This window comes from Pelobates fuscus, chromosome 6 (assembly GCF_036172605.1).
Source record: "Pelobates fuscus isolate aPelFus1 chromosome 6, aPelFus1.pri, whole genome shotgun sequence".
NCBI classification, from domain to species: domain Eukaryota; kingdom Metazoa; phylum Chordata; class Amphibia; order Anura; family Pelobatidae; genus Pelobates; species Pelobates fuscus.
Window position 1 is genome coordinate 289,004,914 of NC_086322.1, and position 15,071 is coordinate 289,019,984.

The window sequence follows — 15,071 nt, forward strand, 5'->3', positions numbered from 1 at the left end:
TCCTCATTTACAGAAAGTTACTGGTAAACAATAGAAAGTCCCCTGCCAGTCCTGGATGTGCAATAAAAGCATCAGAGAATTTTCATTCCCCTGTTAGTCTTGCATACTTGCTGGCGATACACTTTCTTCGTGTCCAAGTATCCTGTGGACTTGTATACCTGGGAAATACCATAGACCTTAACACTCAAATCATATTGGATATATTGTGACTTGGAAATATTTCTAACCATGATTAAGAAGCTGATCATCTTTAAAACCTTTCTAATTTTTTACCCAATTTTTACTACATCGGCATGGTAAATTTCAATACCTTTTTTTTCAGAATATAAATATTACTAAATGATTCGTAGATAGGAACCTAAAAATGACCATTATGTATCTATTTTTGTCGTTGCAGGTCAGTCAATAATTTTTTGATGACAGGGCCCAAGGTAATGGAATATTAATTTTATATTTAAGCAGTGTACAAACTGTACCATTATACATTTCTAGATCACTTGTAAGGGCTAGATTTTCATGTGATATATTTTATTTTTTATTATAAAAAGGCGTATTTGACTTATTCTACGAGTGTGGCAGTTGGAGCACAAAGTGGAATTGAAGAATGTAAATATCAGTTTGCTTGGGAAAGATGGAATTGCCCAGAACATACAATTCAACTAGCTTCTCAAAAAGGACTTAGAAGCGGTAAGTCTTGTTTTATTGTGTTTTAGTTTATCATTTATTATAATATATACAGCAGTAAAAATGTTTGTTGGTGAATCAGTTTAAGCTGTTGCTTACTTTTTTATGTTATACAGGGTATAAATACGGCATGGTATAAATATGATTTTGGAGTATTTATTATGTAGTATATAAATGTAGAATACAACATGCCACAAACTCATGTTTGAAATTGGCATTTATTTACTAAAAAGTAAGTTGTAGTCAGTTGAGAGGTGATGTAAAAAATTAGGCTCAAAGTATCGGGTTTGGGGGGAAAAATAGGGCAAAATTTGGCAAGTTGGCTGTTGGTTAACTTACCACAACTGATTTTTTAATGCAATAAACCTCTTTGTATTTTTACAAATATAAAACTAGACAGTTTACTTACTAATCATTGAATTGTATTGAACAGAAAAACTGATTTGAAAAATGTTGGCTAAAATAGCTGTTTTGAAAAAAATTCTTCACCTCAGCTTTAGCTACAGATTTGCGATTTTATTCTAAATTCTGCTATTCAACGTTTGGCTCACTATATTTAGTTAGTGTTTGATGTCAGCATTACTGCACTGCTAAGTTTTTAAATAATGATAATTTTCTTACACACCAAAAGAAATAGAAAGCCACTTAGATCCAGGGTTCACCTTTATGCACTGGAAAAGTCTTTTAGAGGATAGTTAATCTTACCTGCCCTAACAAATTAAAAGGGTCCTGCTAGTATATTGTAATGTCCTCTTATTTGGTAGGTTGGCATTTTGTGAGCTTGAATGAGATTTTCCAGATTTTTTTTTCTCACACTCTGCCGTGCTTTTAGTATTTGTATTGACTTGTTGGCATTGAGACTTGGAAGGGAACTTGGCAGACTAAATTACTGAGGGAGAATGGGAACATGAGTTGGCTTGGGAGATTTGGGAAAGTGGCTGCAATGTGGTATTGGGGAAATTATGTGTCCAGCAATGCAGGATTGAAAGTTTTCCCTTTGGATGGGGAATTGGTGACATTAACTGGTTGGGAGGATTAATGAGAGGACGGGGCAAATAATGGTCCAATTTTAATATTTTCGTATGAGCTTTTCAAATAATGTAATATTTCTGGATAAACATTTAGGGATATTTTAATTGCTATGTAAGAAATGTACAATAAATTAAGTCCATGCCAATGGAATGGTTGTTGCTGGGATGTGGGGCATTAAGCTCATGTTCAGGGTTATTCAATAAAGTGTGAATGATCAGGAATTTAAAATTAATTCAAAATATCTGAATAGGAAGAAAAAAATACCTGACTTGGAGAATTTATCCAATCCCGCTATTGTTGCCTAAACTTCGAAATTCACTATGAATGAATTCATCTTGAATTCCCGACAATTTTCACTTTAGCTAATTAACCCCTTTGTGTGGTCTTGTTATAGGTATTGAATACTGTTCCACAGATTTTTACTGCGCTCAGTAAAACATGAAGTTGTCAAAATGATGCAATCCCAATATTGTTTCTCCACAATAGGTTCACATGTTGTCTCTTGGCTTTCAGCTACCAGAGAAACATCATTTGTACACGCAGTTAGTTCTGCTGGCGTCATGTATACCCTGACCAGGAACTGCAGCATGGGAGATTTTGATAACTGTGGCTGTGATGAATCCAGAAACGGGAGGGTTGGTGAGTATTGTTGTTGTTTTTTACCGTTCTCGAAGATTTTCATTATTTGAGCTGTATCATTTTATATTCAAATCAACTTTTATTTCCAAACCAAACAAATCTTTTTTATGGTCTGTACTTCTGAGATTGGTGCAAATATTACAAGCCAATATCATTTTTTTTTGACAGTGAAGATGCCAGTGGACAGGAGAGCTTGCACTCTAACCAGTATTAATAAACATGTGCACAAGTACTTGCAATTTAGCAGTACATATGCCAGTAACCATGACAGTTTGCAAACTAGCTACTATAAATGCCAGTGATGACACGAGTTTATAATCTCCAAAGAATACATGGGAGATATTGTGAGAATTTTGAGTTTAACCCCTTAAGGACACATGACATGTGTGACATGTCATGATTCCCTTTTATTCCAGAAGTTTGGTCCTTAAGGGGTTAACCAGAAAATATGCGAGTATAAATGTTGCATGCTAATTCACTGCAAAACTGGTGTTGGCTTGATAAACAGAGCAACTTTCAAAAGACTGCTAACTCTAAAATTCATTTTCTATATTAAAAAATATATAATTTAGAAATACAATATTTTGTTATGTGTCGTTATGTGTAAAATAGCTAAAAAAAAAAGACTAACACTACAATAATTGTCACTTGAGCACGTTTGTAATATAAAAATTCACGCTAGCATGTTTAGCCGTAATGAAGTTGAAATAATTAGGAATTGTGTATGCTGAGCAGGGGCTCCGTTGATTGGCTGAGAGGGGTCAGCTGATGCTCTTAGCCAATCAGTGACTCCCCATTCACAAAACTAGCTTGGAAAAAAACATTCCTTTCTTTCTGTTTTGGTGACTGGAGTGTCCCTTTAAGCCATTGCCAAACATTTGAACCCATACATTTAAGAAGTCGCCTGTACAGTTCTGCTCCCCCTCCCCATAACAGCTTAAAAATGCTTGAATTGTTATAGTGTGGAAATGTTTCTTTAAACCCTGGATCAAGAGCCAAATTTGGGTTCCCATACTATTTAATTGATTTTCTAAAATGGAAGGGTACCATATTTATTTGACTAAAACTGCTAATAATTAAGAGTTTATTGTAAGTACTATGCTATGTCAGGGCAAGGCAGACCCATTATTATAAATTATATTACAAATGATGAATAGGTCACTGCGCTTATTTTATAATACAGAAATTTGTAGCCAAGGTAATGCCATGTACATTAAATAACAAAACTGCAACAAATATTGTTTCTTATTTGTTTATCTGATTATATTTATTATTATTTGATACAGTTTACAGTCTTCTTGTTATCATTACATCATTGTTAATCTCAATGGCTTTGTAATTAAACATGCACTAATTTATTGGTTTTTTTTCTGACAACCTAAATGTGTTTTTATAAATCTGTATTTTTATATATATTTTTTAATATGTATTTCATTTTCTCAGGTGGCAGAGGGTGGGTGTGGGGAGGCTGTAGTGATAACGTTGAATTTGGCGAAAGAATATCAAAACTCTTTGTCGACGGGCTGGAGACAGGACAAGATGCCCGAGCACTAATGAACTTGCATAACAATGAAGCAGGGAGACTTGTAAGTACATTTGTATTTAGTAAATTATTGTATTCCTATGATATTTGTTTTATTTGATTGAATTTAAATTGATGTCAGTGCATACTTAGTATCATAGGGTTTTTTAACACAGTTTTCTAATCAAATTTCCACATTGATTGTATATTTTTAAATAAATATATATATATATATATATATACATATATTTTTATTTTATTTTGTTTTATTTTATTTTACTCCCTTTAAAGGTATACTATCTTTTTAAAGGGATTATCATGTTTTAGCAACTCTCTCATGGTGTACCTTATCACAAAGGATTGTCTGAATTGTCAATTCAAATCTCTTTTATACCTACATAAGCATTTGTTTAAGTTGTTCTACAAACCTTGTGTACACTTAACACCTAAACATTGTTGTGCTTTAAAGGATTAAGTGTCTACTAGACAGTCACTTTCTCTAGCTTAAGAGGTATTATTTAAAGGGATACTCCAGTCTGACATGCAGCAGCATATACTCTTAATTAAAGGAAATTCATTACACAAAATGTGCCTCAATTTAAATTTAAAAGAACCAATTCATAAAAACAATCTATTTAAGGAAGTCTACATGCCACATTGAATGTGTTAGAAACAGTGTTTTTATATTTGTTTGTTGACTAATTTAAGTGTATGTTGATATACATATTTACATATTATGTATCTGTGTAAATTTCTCAATTTTATTTGTAGCAAATAACCTTAGATTACTTAAACGAACACTCTAAGTACCATAGCCACTGTAGTGTCTTGGATGCCATGACTCTCCCACCCTCCCCCCACCAATGTAAGGGGTCGAACAATTTAAAAAAGCTTGACTTCTTACCTGGGGTCCATCTGTGATGCAGGGCTTATCTCATTGGCTGAGAGCAGTAAGAAGGTTTACTACTTACATTGGGATTGCATCAGGGCACTGTTGGTACCATAACCACTACTGCATGTTGTACTGGTTATGGTGCTTGGAATGTTCCTTTAATTGCATGTGAAAGCATGATATGACAATTATTCCATGAACAAAGAAATGTTATGATGTTTTACAGCCACCATTTACTAATGTCTCCAACTATTTCTCCCACAATTTGCAACCCAGTCCTTAGCTCACTGCTTAATGAATAGGATGCTCAGTTTGTAAAGTCTTGGTTTATTCATTGCCATATCATGCTATGTGAAAATGTAGAGTTTTTATTTATACAGTTGTATTTCTATTCAAAAGGCTGTGAAATCAACTATGAAGAGGACCTGTAAATGCCACGGGGTCTCAGGAAGTTGCAGTGTCCAGACATGCTGGCTGCAACTTGCTGATTTTCGAGACATCGGGAATCATTTAAAGGTGAAGCACGATCAGGCTCTAAAACTGGAGATGGACAAGAAAAAGATTAGATCTGGCAACAGTGCAGACAACAAGGGAGCCATAGTAGATATCTTTGGGTCAATAGCCAGAACCGAACTTGTCTTCTTAGAAGATTCTCCAGATTATTGTTTGAAAAACACAAGCCTTGGTTTACAAGGGACTGAAGGACGCGAATGCCTCCAAAGTGGAAAGAACTTATCGCAGTGGGAAAGGAGAAGTTGCCGAAGACTTTGTATAGAATGTGGGCTCCGGGTCGAAGAGAGGAAGATCGAGACCATTAGTAGCTGTAACTGCAAGTTCCATTGGTGTTGCACAGTCAAATGTGAGCAGTGTAAGCACGTTGTGACAAAGCACTATTGTGCCAAGCGAGAAAAGCATTCTGGTAATTCTCACCCAAAAAGAAAGGTCAGAGGACAAAACAGATGACCATATGGAGACCTTGTGACGGAAGGTTTCACTCCATGTTTACAAAGTAGACACTTTCGACATATGAAATACTGTCGATAGTTTGCCCTAATTTATTAACTATTATTGTGCAAAGGTGATAAAGACAAATACCTCTAGTATTAATTATTGGGTGCTTTAAATGTTTATTGTAAATATGGCTTAAGAATCAAACATATGCACTTTTATTTTTTTATGGACTTTGTCTTTATTTTTATAAGATTATGGTGAATCTGCTAATGAAATATGTGTTTTTCTGGTTAGTCTAATTGGGCAACACCACAAAGTACATTTGCCTACTTTTTGTATTGCTGGGTTATTGTTTACTTTGGCACGCTAACTGCTGGGAACTTGCTGAGGGTCTCCTGTTACCTCTAAATGATAGACCATATTTTTATTTCTGTATATTAGTTTGAATGTTATTATTTTTTACTGTGTTATTGTCTTTATTCATGAAGAGTCTTTCAACACTTTTCTCACTCTGTTTACCTTTTGTGCAATACATAAGTATACATTGTTACGTACAGATTGTTAGTCATTGCTGGGTTTTTTTTTTTTCTTAAAAAAATAAATACATTTTTTGCCAAGATTGAATAAAACAATTGTCAATTAAAAACACAAGAGCATGTCATAGTGTTTTAAGTCAAGGATTTAATAGGTAAGCCCCACCACTTTCTTTCAAATAATTTTCAAGCAGTTTAACAAGCATTTGAGGAATAATTGGAACCAAAAGTCAGGGAATTGGTGTCAGTTTAGCCTTGCCCCTGGTTCATGGACATTTTTCTGTAACTACCCAGAAATATCATTCAGTAAGTTACATTTTTAGAAAACAGACAAAAAAACAACTAGTCAAAATTATCATCAGTCCTATTTCTGTGTGAAATAAAATCTGCAGTGTTTATTCAGTCAACACCAAATTTGTAGTAAATTGTTGATCAATTTGCACAATTTAGGTCAAAAGCTAAACACAAGAGAATACATGGATAATTTGTACACATCTATTATTTTATCAACCTCAATGTTTTTGTTGCACCCAGCAAATAAGATAACAGGTGACGAGTATGTTCTAAGCATCATTATTTTCCATTTATTGATTGTGCTTATTGGATTCACGGTTGAGTAACTGGAGTCTCATAATATTCTGAGCCTTAAAGAAACCACAGCACCTGCAGTGCCATTTGTATTCTGTTCTCCAGAGCTTCACCACAGAGTCCTGAGTTATATTGAGAATCCCACCATTCGTTATTGATCTGCTCGATGCCCCCAGTCTCCTGTCAAGAGTAATTGTTAAAAACATCCTTTTGTGACAGCATTGACACTAGTGATGTATTGACACAGCAGTGTCTCGTGGGACCTCAGACCACCTTGCTTAGGGCAACCATAGGCCCTGTGGATTGGTCGAGCCTGGAGCTATAATGTCATTATTGTCTTCCTTCTCCCAACCCTACAATGAAAACCCCAGCATGTTAAGGCTATTCAAATAACTAAAGGGTTTAGTCCTTTGATATGCAAAAAATCGTATGCTTGTAATTGACTCATTATACCAACACCTCTCTATAAACCTTTGAACCTACACATATACGCTAAACTAGTAAAACTCACCCCCTTGCTATGCCTTATCCCAATCCTGGTAATGCCATTGGTAAATCATTTCCTTGTAGTATAGATTTCCACTGCAGTTTGTCCTACATCCTTTGCTGTCATAAATAACCTTTAACGCATAAATATGACATACATAAGATATGAGTGCATACAGTCCTGTAAGAAATTAATCTTTATTCAAACGACTTATATATATTTAGTAGTTTTTTTTTTTTCCAACACACCTAGTTAGCTTGTATGTGATAACGTAATTAAAAAATAAATGGGTCTTGGAGCCAAATGGCTAACACTATATATCCATTAATTGAATAGGGTTTGCATCACCTGTTTAGCTTTCAATGACCAAAGACATTTTGCAACTACACTACAAAAAAACACTGTTATCTGTCTTTCAAAGATAATTGGACAAAAGTTTTTTTTTTCCTGCAGATACAGATTGTTTAGTAAGGTTTTTATATGTTTTAAAATAATCACGGTTTTTAAATAGTCTTGAGACAAGCAGGGTTTAATACAATTCACAAATAGAAAGGCACTGACTTTTTAATTAGATCACTGACTTGGCACTAGAAGGGCTGAATAAATTAACTAGTTTTATCTAATAATCTTTCCCGCGAACTGTAGTTTACAAGCTCATGTGAATTAGACACTCCTTTTTTTTTATTGTCCAGGTTGTCTAAATATTTAATGTCACCATTATGTGCATTCAGTCTGTCAATATGGTGGGATATATATCTACCTGAAAAGTAACTGTAAATCGTTGATCACTGGGATAAAAACATTCAAGTGCTTTTGAAATAAAATAAAATGAAAAAAATCTAGCTTTGCCTGCATTGATATATAAAAGTAAAGATGGATTAAAGTAAAACAAAAAAAAAACAAACAGCAAAAAACTGGTTTATATATTTTAAAAAAGGTAAAAACTGAGAAAACAAAGTTTGACTTTCTGTTTTTTTTTTTTTTTTTTTAAATACCTCATTGGATATGTTAAACGTGGCATAATTTGCACCTTTAAACATGAATTAAAAAAACAAAACTTTTCAGTGTTAGAGTAACCTTTGAAAAAATAAAATATGAACGCTAAATTCGGCAATTTGTGATTAAGTGGCTACTAAAATACACTGGACATACACCGTTTTGAATACCCTGGGATGTCTACTTTTTCAAATGGTATGTCATGATGGGGGTAATTGTCATTCCTGGGCTGCTATACGGTCTCAAAGGCAACATAGCCATTCTGGCAAATTTCAATGTGTATAAACTGAAAAGGGGAATGTGCTACATTTGACCCTGCAAGTTTTCCAAACCCCTTAAAACCTGTACATGGGGGTACTCTTGTGCTCGTGAGACATCGCTGAACACAAATATGTTTTTTTTTTTCTTCAATAAAAGCCAACTGTATTATGACATTTACAGTTAAATTGCTACCCAGAACTAAGAAAATAACAATATTTCTTCATTTCTCACACTGTTTCAGTTTTTAGTCATATAAAATTATGTTTCATACATAAATATTTGATGTAAAATGAAAGCCCCGTTTCTTCTGAACAAATTGATATATAATAAGTGTGGGCGCACTTAATTTGAAAGGTGAATTATGGTTGAAAATACATATAGTCAAATTCTAGGTTTTGTTTACACTTTTTTTAAAACAAAACTTCTACTATTGCCTCTGTCATTAAGGGGTCAATGTAGTAATTCTGGTGCAGTATCTTCATTGTAATCGACAGTGTTTACATTTGAGATATAAGGACACCTTTATGGGCTCTCACAAAGACAGCAACTAGAGTTACCTCCTGTTGAGATCCTGCAATCTGTACAGGTCCGATGTTCGGTGTCTTCACACTCTGCATGAAGACACCGAATGCTTTCCATAGAGATGCTTTGAGCTAATGCATTTCTATAACGAGATGCTGATTGTCGGAGTGCAGCAATTGCCGTGCATGCATAGTAGCCTCTCTGTGTTTCTCTATGGATGGTAAAGCATTGGATTGGCTGAGTTGATTGTCCTTGATGATATCGATCAGCCAGGGGCAGAGCACCTTCTGCAGCGAGATGGCGTGGCACTTAAAAAAAAAGTTTTAAAATATCCAGAAAAAGATCACCCCGTAGTCAACCGGGCTGATCCCCATCAAAAACCACCCCAACAGGAGCGTCTAAAAATTAAACCAAAATAATGAATAAACTTTATTGAAAATATTTGATAAAGTAAAAATAAAAATAAAATAAAGAAAACTAGGAACTCATAAGTTATTACATAGGTTCCTGATTACTGCAAGGATATGACCGTAGCAGCATGTATCAATTTCCTAAGAATATAACCGTAGCAGCGTGTATCAATTCCCTAAGAATGTAACAATCCAGCTCCTAACAGAGTTAATAATAATGGAGACACATGTTGCAATGTATAATGAGCCTTGCAGACAATCACTAAGAACCAAATCACTGAAAACCAGCAAAGACCATATATTATGCTACTAAAGTTGGCTTTACATAAGTTCCACTCTGTTCAGAACGAAAGAAAGGCTAGAGACCTCGGACTTGCACCTAAAGACTACCAATGCCTCACCACCCTATCAGCCCTCCTAGATGAAAGCGATTCAAACACCACGCTGAATCGCACTGGTTTAAAGCCTAAGAGTCGTTATACACCTAATTTTGCGAGTTTCAGGAATATTGAGCTGTTTTTAGAGGCAACTAAAAGTGAGATAGAAAAAATCAATCTCAAATCTCTCTGTATCCGTTCAAGAGATAATCTCCTTAGACGAGAACAACGTGCCCTAAAAACTCTACAGGATGATGCCGATATTATCATCAAACCAGCTGATAAGGGGGGAAATATTGTAATAATGGATGTGGATAAATATCTTGGGATGGCTGAACAAGTCCTAAGAGACGCCGAGACATATACAGTTCTCAAGCATGACCCTACGAATGATTTTCTATCCAAGTTCAAGGAGATACTTGATGATGGTCGCAGTGGGGGGTTGCTGTCGGGTGACGAGTATGAATTTATTCTTAATCGTCAACCAAAGATAGCAACCTTCTACTGCTTACCCAAAGTTCACAAGAACTTGGAGGTACCCCCAGGACGTCCAATCGTCTCTGGGGTTGATAACATCACCCAAAATGGCAGTCTATATGTCGACAGAATTCTAAGACTGTTTGTGGAAACCCTACCTTCCTACATTAGAGATACGAAGCATGCCCTAAATAGACTTTCTAATCTTACATTTTCTCCCACTGTTCAATTATGTAGTCTTGATGTAGAATCACTCTATTCCTCTATACTTCATGATAGAGGAATTGAACATGTGGGATTCTTTCTTGACCAAAGATCACCTAGGGATGATTTACACACAGCCTTCCTTCTACGCCTTCTTAAGTTTATCTTGTCACACGATTATTTTTTGTTTAATAATTGAGTTTACCACCAGGTGAGGGGGACGGCTTGTGCCCCCTCATATGCGAACCTTCACCTGGGATGGTGGGAACATCAGATCCATTATTCAGATGCTTTGAGTGAATACTTACCTAAGGTCCTATGGTGGGGTCGTTACATCGACGACATTTTGATTGTTTGGCAAGGTACCCCCAAGGAATTTTCTGATATGGTGGTATTACTTAACCGTAATGATAAAAATCTTCGAAGAAGAAGAAATATTGTGTATTAAGGCGCTTACAGTAAATTCAATAAAAAGAGGAAGTGTGTGCTGCTACCACCAATGTGAAATTCTCTCACAACTTAGCACAGATGTATAGAATATAAAGGTAGATTGGGTGGTTTGAATGCCCGCACCAATCAGTAGGTGGAGCGCTCAAAATAATATAGCTTACCCCCCTCTTAGGCTGTTTGTGTAACCTGGAGGTGGGGATAAAAGTGAAAAACACTATCGTGTAATACGTTTTGGTAGGTGGTGAAATGATGATAGAAAAAAATAGATCCACTCACATGGTTCTGAGCCTTAGCTGGATAGGCTCAGATCACTAGGACAGGCGTGTTTGGGATGACACGGAACCTTACATTCAAGAGGAGTCACGTTGTACCTTTAATATATCATATATCAATTAAAGAAATACTTAAAAATAATTAGTAATGTATTCTGTACATCACTAATTATTTTTAAGTATTCCTTTAATTGATATATGCAGATGATCCACTTTAAATTCTATTTAACATATATCATAACTTTAAGGTTGATAACCAATATTATTATGTGACTGCATACTTACTATTCAAGGATCATTAACTTATATACTATAATATGAATATTGATTCATTTGATAATTCTCATACACATGTATTGATGTTTATCTCATAGTTAATATTAGTTTCTCTCTTTTTCTAGCCAACTAGCATCCATTAAACTTTGACGAATTACTGATACCTTTATTATTGTATTAATTATATCTATTGTATTCTCTATCACTACCTATGTATGAGGAATGCTGTGTAGATACATAGAGACACTTATGCCCACTAATAACATGGCGGACATTGATTCACCCATATATGGGTAAGAAAAATGCGACCGCGATGAATGATGACGCAAGCGGAAGTGACGTCGGAATAGACGGAACACAGCCGCGGCTAATTCAAAATTGAAGAGAACTTCAATCAAATGCTTTCCGGAGGTATATAAGAAGAAACAGCAGCACACAGGATTATACCGATTGACAAAGCCGACCGTCGAAACGCGTCTCGGATACTCCACAGGACTGAGGATTTATTTTGCCATATTGTTTTTATCTTATGATTTTTATTGAATTGATTTTATTCATCTAGTGTTTTTACATTTTGGAATAAATTTTCTTTTCTAACTTCATCTCCTCGTCTTGTTGGTGGATATATCCTGTGTTCCTGCTGTGCATTTACAGGGTTGTGTGCCCCCTTATAGACACATACATCCATAAACTTAGAGCCAAGGTCTAGGCTCTAAACCAGGTGAGCAGTTTTTTGTATATTTTGCCATCTACATCAATATACACCTACATGCTACACCAGATTTGGTACTTTATCTCTTAAAGGTACAACGTGACTCCTCTCGAATGTAAGGTTCATCCCAAACACGCCTGCCCTAGTGATCTGAGCCTATTCAGCTAAGGCTCAGAACCATGCGAGTGGATCTATTTTTTCTATCATCATTTCACCACCTACCAAAACGTATTACACGATAGTGTTTTTCACTTTTATCCCCACCTCCAGGTTACACAAACAACCTAAGAGTGGGGTAAGCTATATTATTTTGAGCGCTCCACCTACTGATTGGTGTGGGCATTCAAACCACCCAATCTACCTTTATATAAAAATCTTCGGTTTACATGAGAATTTGGGGGACGTTCCATTAACTTCCTTGATGTGACTATTAGTAATGATGAAGATGGTACATTTCAATCCACCCTGTTTAGGAAACCTACGGCGACTAATTCTCTTCTACATTGGACTAGTCACCATCCGCGACCACTTAAGGAGGGTATTCCGGTGGGTCAATATCTCCGTCTTCGGAGAAACTGTAGTGACACTCAGGACTTTAAGATAAAAGCGAAACAACTTCGGTTACACTTCAAGGAGAAGGGTTATCCGAATCGCTGTTTGAAAAAGGCTTATAAAAGAGGACTCCAGACTGAGAGGAGTGAGCTACTTTGTGATCTCCCGAATAAGAAAGTGAATGGCGATGCTGGAAATATCCGCATGATTGCGACATTTGATTCTGGGTGGCTAGAGGTACGGAAGTCACTTGAGAGATTCTGGCCTATTCTGTTAAACGATGTACATCTTAAGGAGGCTTTGAGCCCACATGTTAACATTACGGCCAGACGTGGACGCAATATTCGTGACTTATTGGTACCTAGCCATTTCTCCACCAAACCACAGCCGCGTGCCACTTGGTTGGGACTCCCTCCAAGTGGCACATATGGCTGTGGCAGATGCGTGACTTGCAAGTATATCCTCAAAGACTCTAAGACTGTCAGTAACAGTACAGGACTAGGTTCCTTTAAAATCAAAAACTTTTTTAACTGTAACACAAAAGGCCTTGTATACTTGCTGTCATGTTCGTGTGGACAGAAATATGTGGGGAAAACATTTAGGGCCTTTAAAGATAGGATCATGGAACATGTAAGATCCCCTAGGAATCGTCTTAAGACACCTATCTCGAGACACCTTAAAGAACACCATCATGGGGATCCCAATAATCTTAGATTCTGTGAGATTCTATAAATGATCTTGAAATGGGCATTGAAAGCCATGTATCAGTGTTTGCAGATGACACAAAACTTTGTAAAGTAATAAAATGTGAGCAGGATATTGCCTTGCTTCAGAGGGATTTGGATAGATTGGGGGACTGGGCTCTAAAATGGCAGATGAAATTTAACGTAGAAAAATGCAAAGTTATGCACTTCGGGGTTAAGAATGCACAAGCAATTTACACCCTAAATGGTAGTGAACTAGGGATAACCACACACGAGAAGGATTTGGGAATTGTTATAGACAACAAATTAGGTAGCAATATGCAATGTCAATCTGCCGTTGCTAAGGCCAGTAAGGTTTTGTCATGTATAAATAGGGGCATAAATTCTCGAGATGAAAATATGATTTTGCCTCTTTATAAATCGCTGGTAAGACCACACCTTGAATATGCTGTGCAATTTTGGGCACCTGTTCTAAAGAAGGGTATCATGGCACTAGAAAAAGTGCAGAGACGAGCTACAAAATTGAAAAAAGGAATGGAGCATTTTAGTTATGAAGAAAGGTTAAAACATTTAAATCTCTTCAGTTTGGAAAAACGGCGCTATGATAACATTATACAAATATATTCGGGGCCAGTACAAACCATTATCTGGAAATCTATTCATAAACAGGGCTATACATAGGACACGAGGTCACACATTTAGGCTTGAAGAAAGGAGATTTCATCTAAGGCAAAGAAAAGTTTTTTTTTACAGTAAGAGCAATAAGGATATGGAATTCATTGCCGGAAGAGGTGGTTTTTTCAGAGTCTATACAGATGTTTAAGTTGCAATTGGATAAATACTTGCAAAAACATAACATACAGGGATACAATTTCTAATTAGTGGGGTAATAGCTGCTTGATCCAAGGAGACATCTGACTGCTATTTTGGGGTCAAGAAGGAATTTTTTCCTAGTTTGTTGCAAAATTGGAAGCGCTTCAGACTGGGTTTTTTGCCTTCTTTTGGATCAACAGCAAGAGCATATGTGAGGAAGGCTGAACTTGATGGACGCAAGTCTCTTTTCAGCTATGTAACTATGTAACTATGTAACTATGTGGGCTTGAACTGGTAAAAAGGAACCCTAGACGTGGAGACTTTGACAAAATCCTAAGACAGAGGGAATCTAGGTGGATATACGATCTTAAGACACTTCAACCCTTAGGCTTGAATGAGGGCTTTTCTTTTGCCCCTTTTATATAATCATTGATATGAAGATTTCCTCCATTCATCTCCTCTCTGTCTATGTAATCCTTGGACATGTTTTTCCCCTTTTTTTGCCTTTTTTCCTTTTTTTATTCAATTAGCCAGATGGTTTAATGTCTCACTTTTTATCACTCTTTTTTTTGTCTTTTGTTACTTATTTTTCCAAAGTGAATTTACTTGAAAATATGAGATCATATCATTACCTTTTATTTTTTTTCCCCTTTCTCCTCCCTTCTCTACTCTCCTCTTTCTACTCTCTCTCTGATGGTTGAATTATTATTATTATGA

At 35.9% G+C, this 15,071-nt stretch overlaps 1 protein-coding gene across 1 annotated transcript; it reads left to right on the plus strand.

Moving 5' to 3' along the window:
* The first annotated feature begins 401 nt into the window (after nt 1-401).
* On the plus strand, nt 402-5,732 carry LOC134565915 (protein Wnt-8). The gene is made up of 5 exons (XM_063425598.1): nt 402-431; nt 549-687; nt 2,230-2,355; nt 3,799-3,941; nt 5,169-5,732. Exons 1-5 carry the CDS (start codon nt 417-419, stop codon nt 5,730-5,732), a joined length of 987 nt encoding a protein of 328 aa, XP_063281668.1. The 5' UTR covers nt 402-416.
* The last annotated feature ends 9,339 nt before the right edge of the window (nt 5,733-15,071 follow it).

Bases quoted from the DNA above. Each gene is read 5' to 3' on its own strand.
- LOC134565915 (XM_063425598.1), top strand. The intron at 688-2,229 runs GTAAGTCTTGTT...CTTGGCTTTCAG, and splicing joins TCAAAAAGGACTTAGAAGCG to CTACCAGAGAAACATCATTT. The intron at 3,942-5,168 runs GTAAGTACATTT...TCTATTCAAAAG, and splicing joins ACAATGAAGCAGGGAGACTT to GCTGTGAAATCAACTATGAA.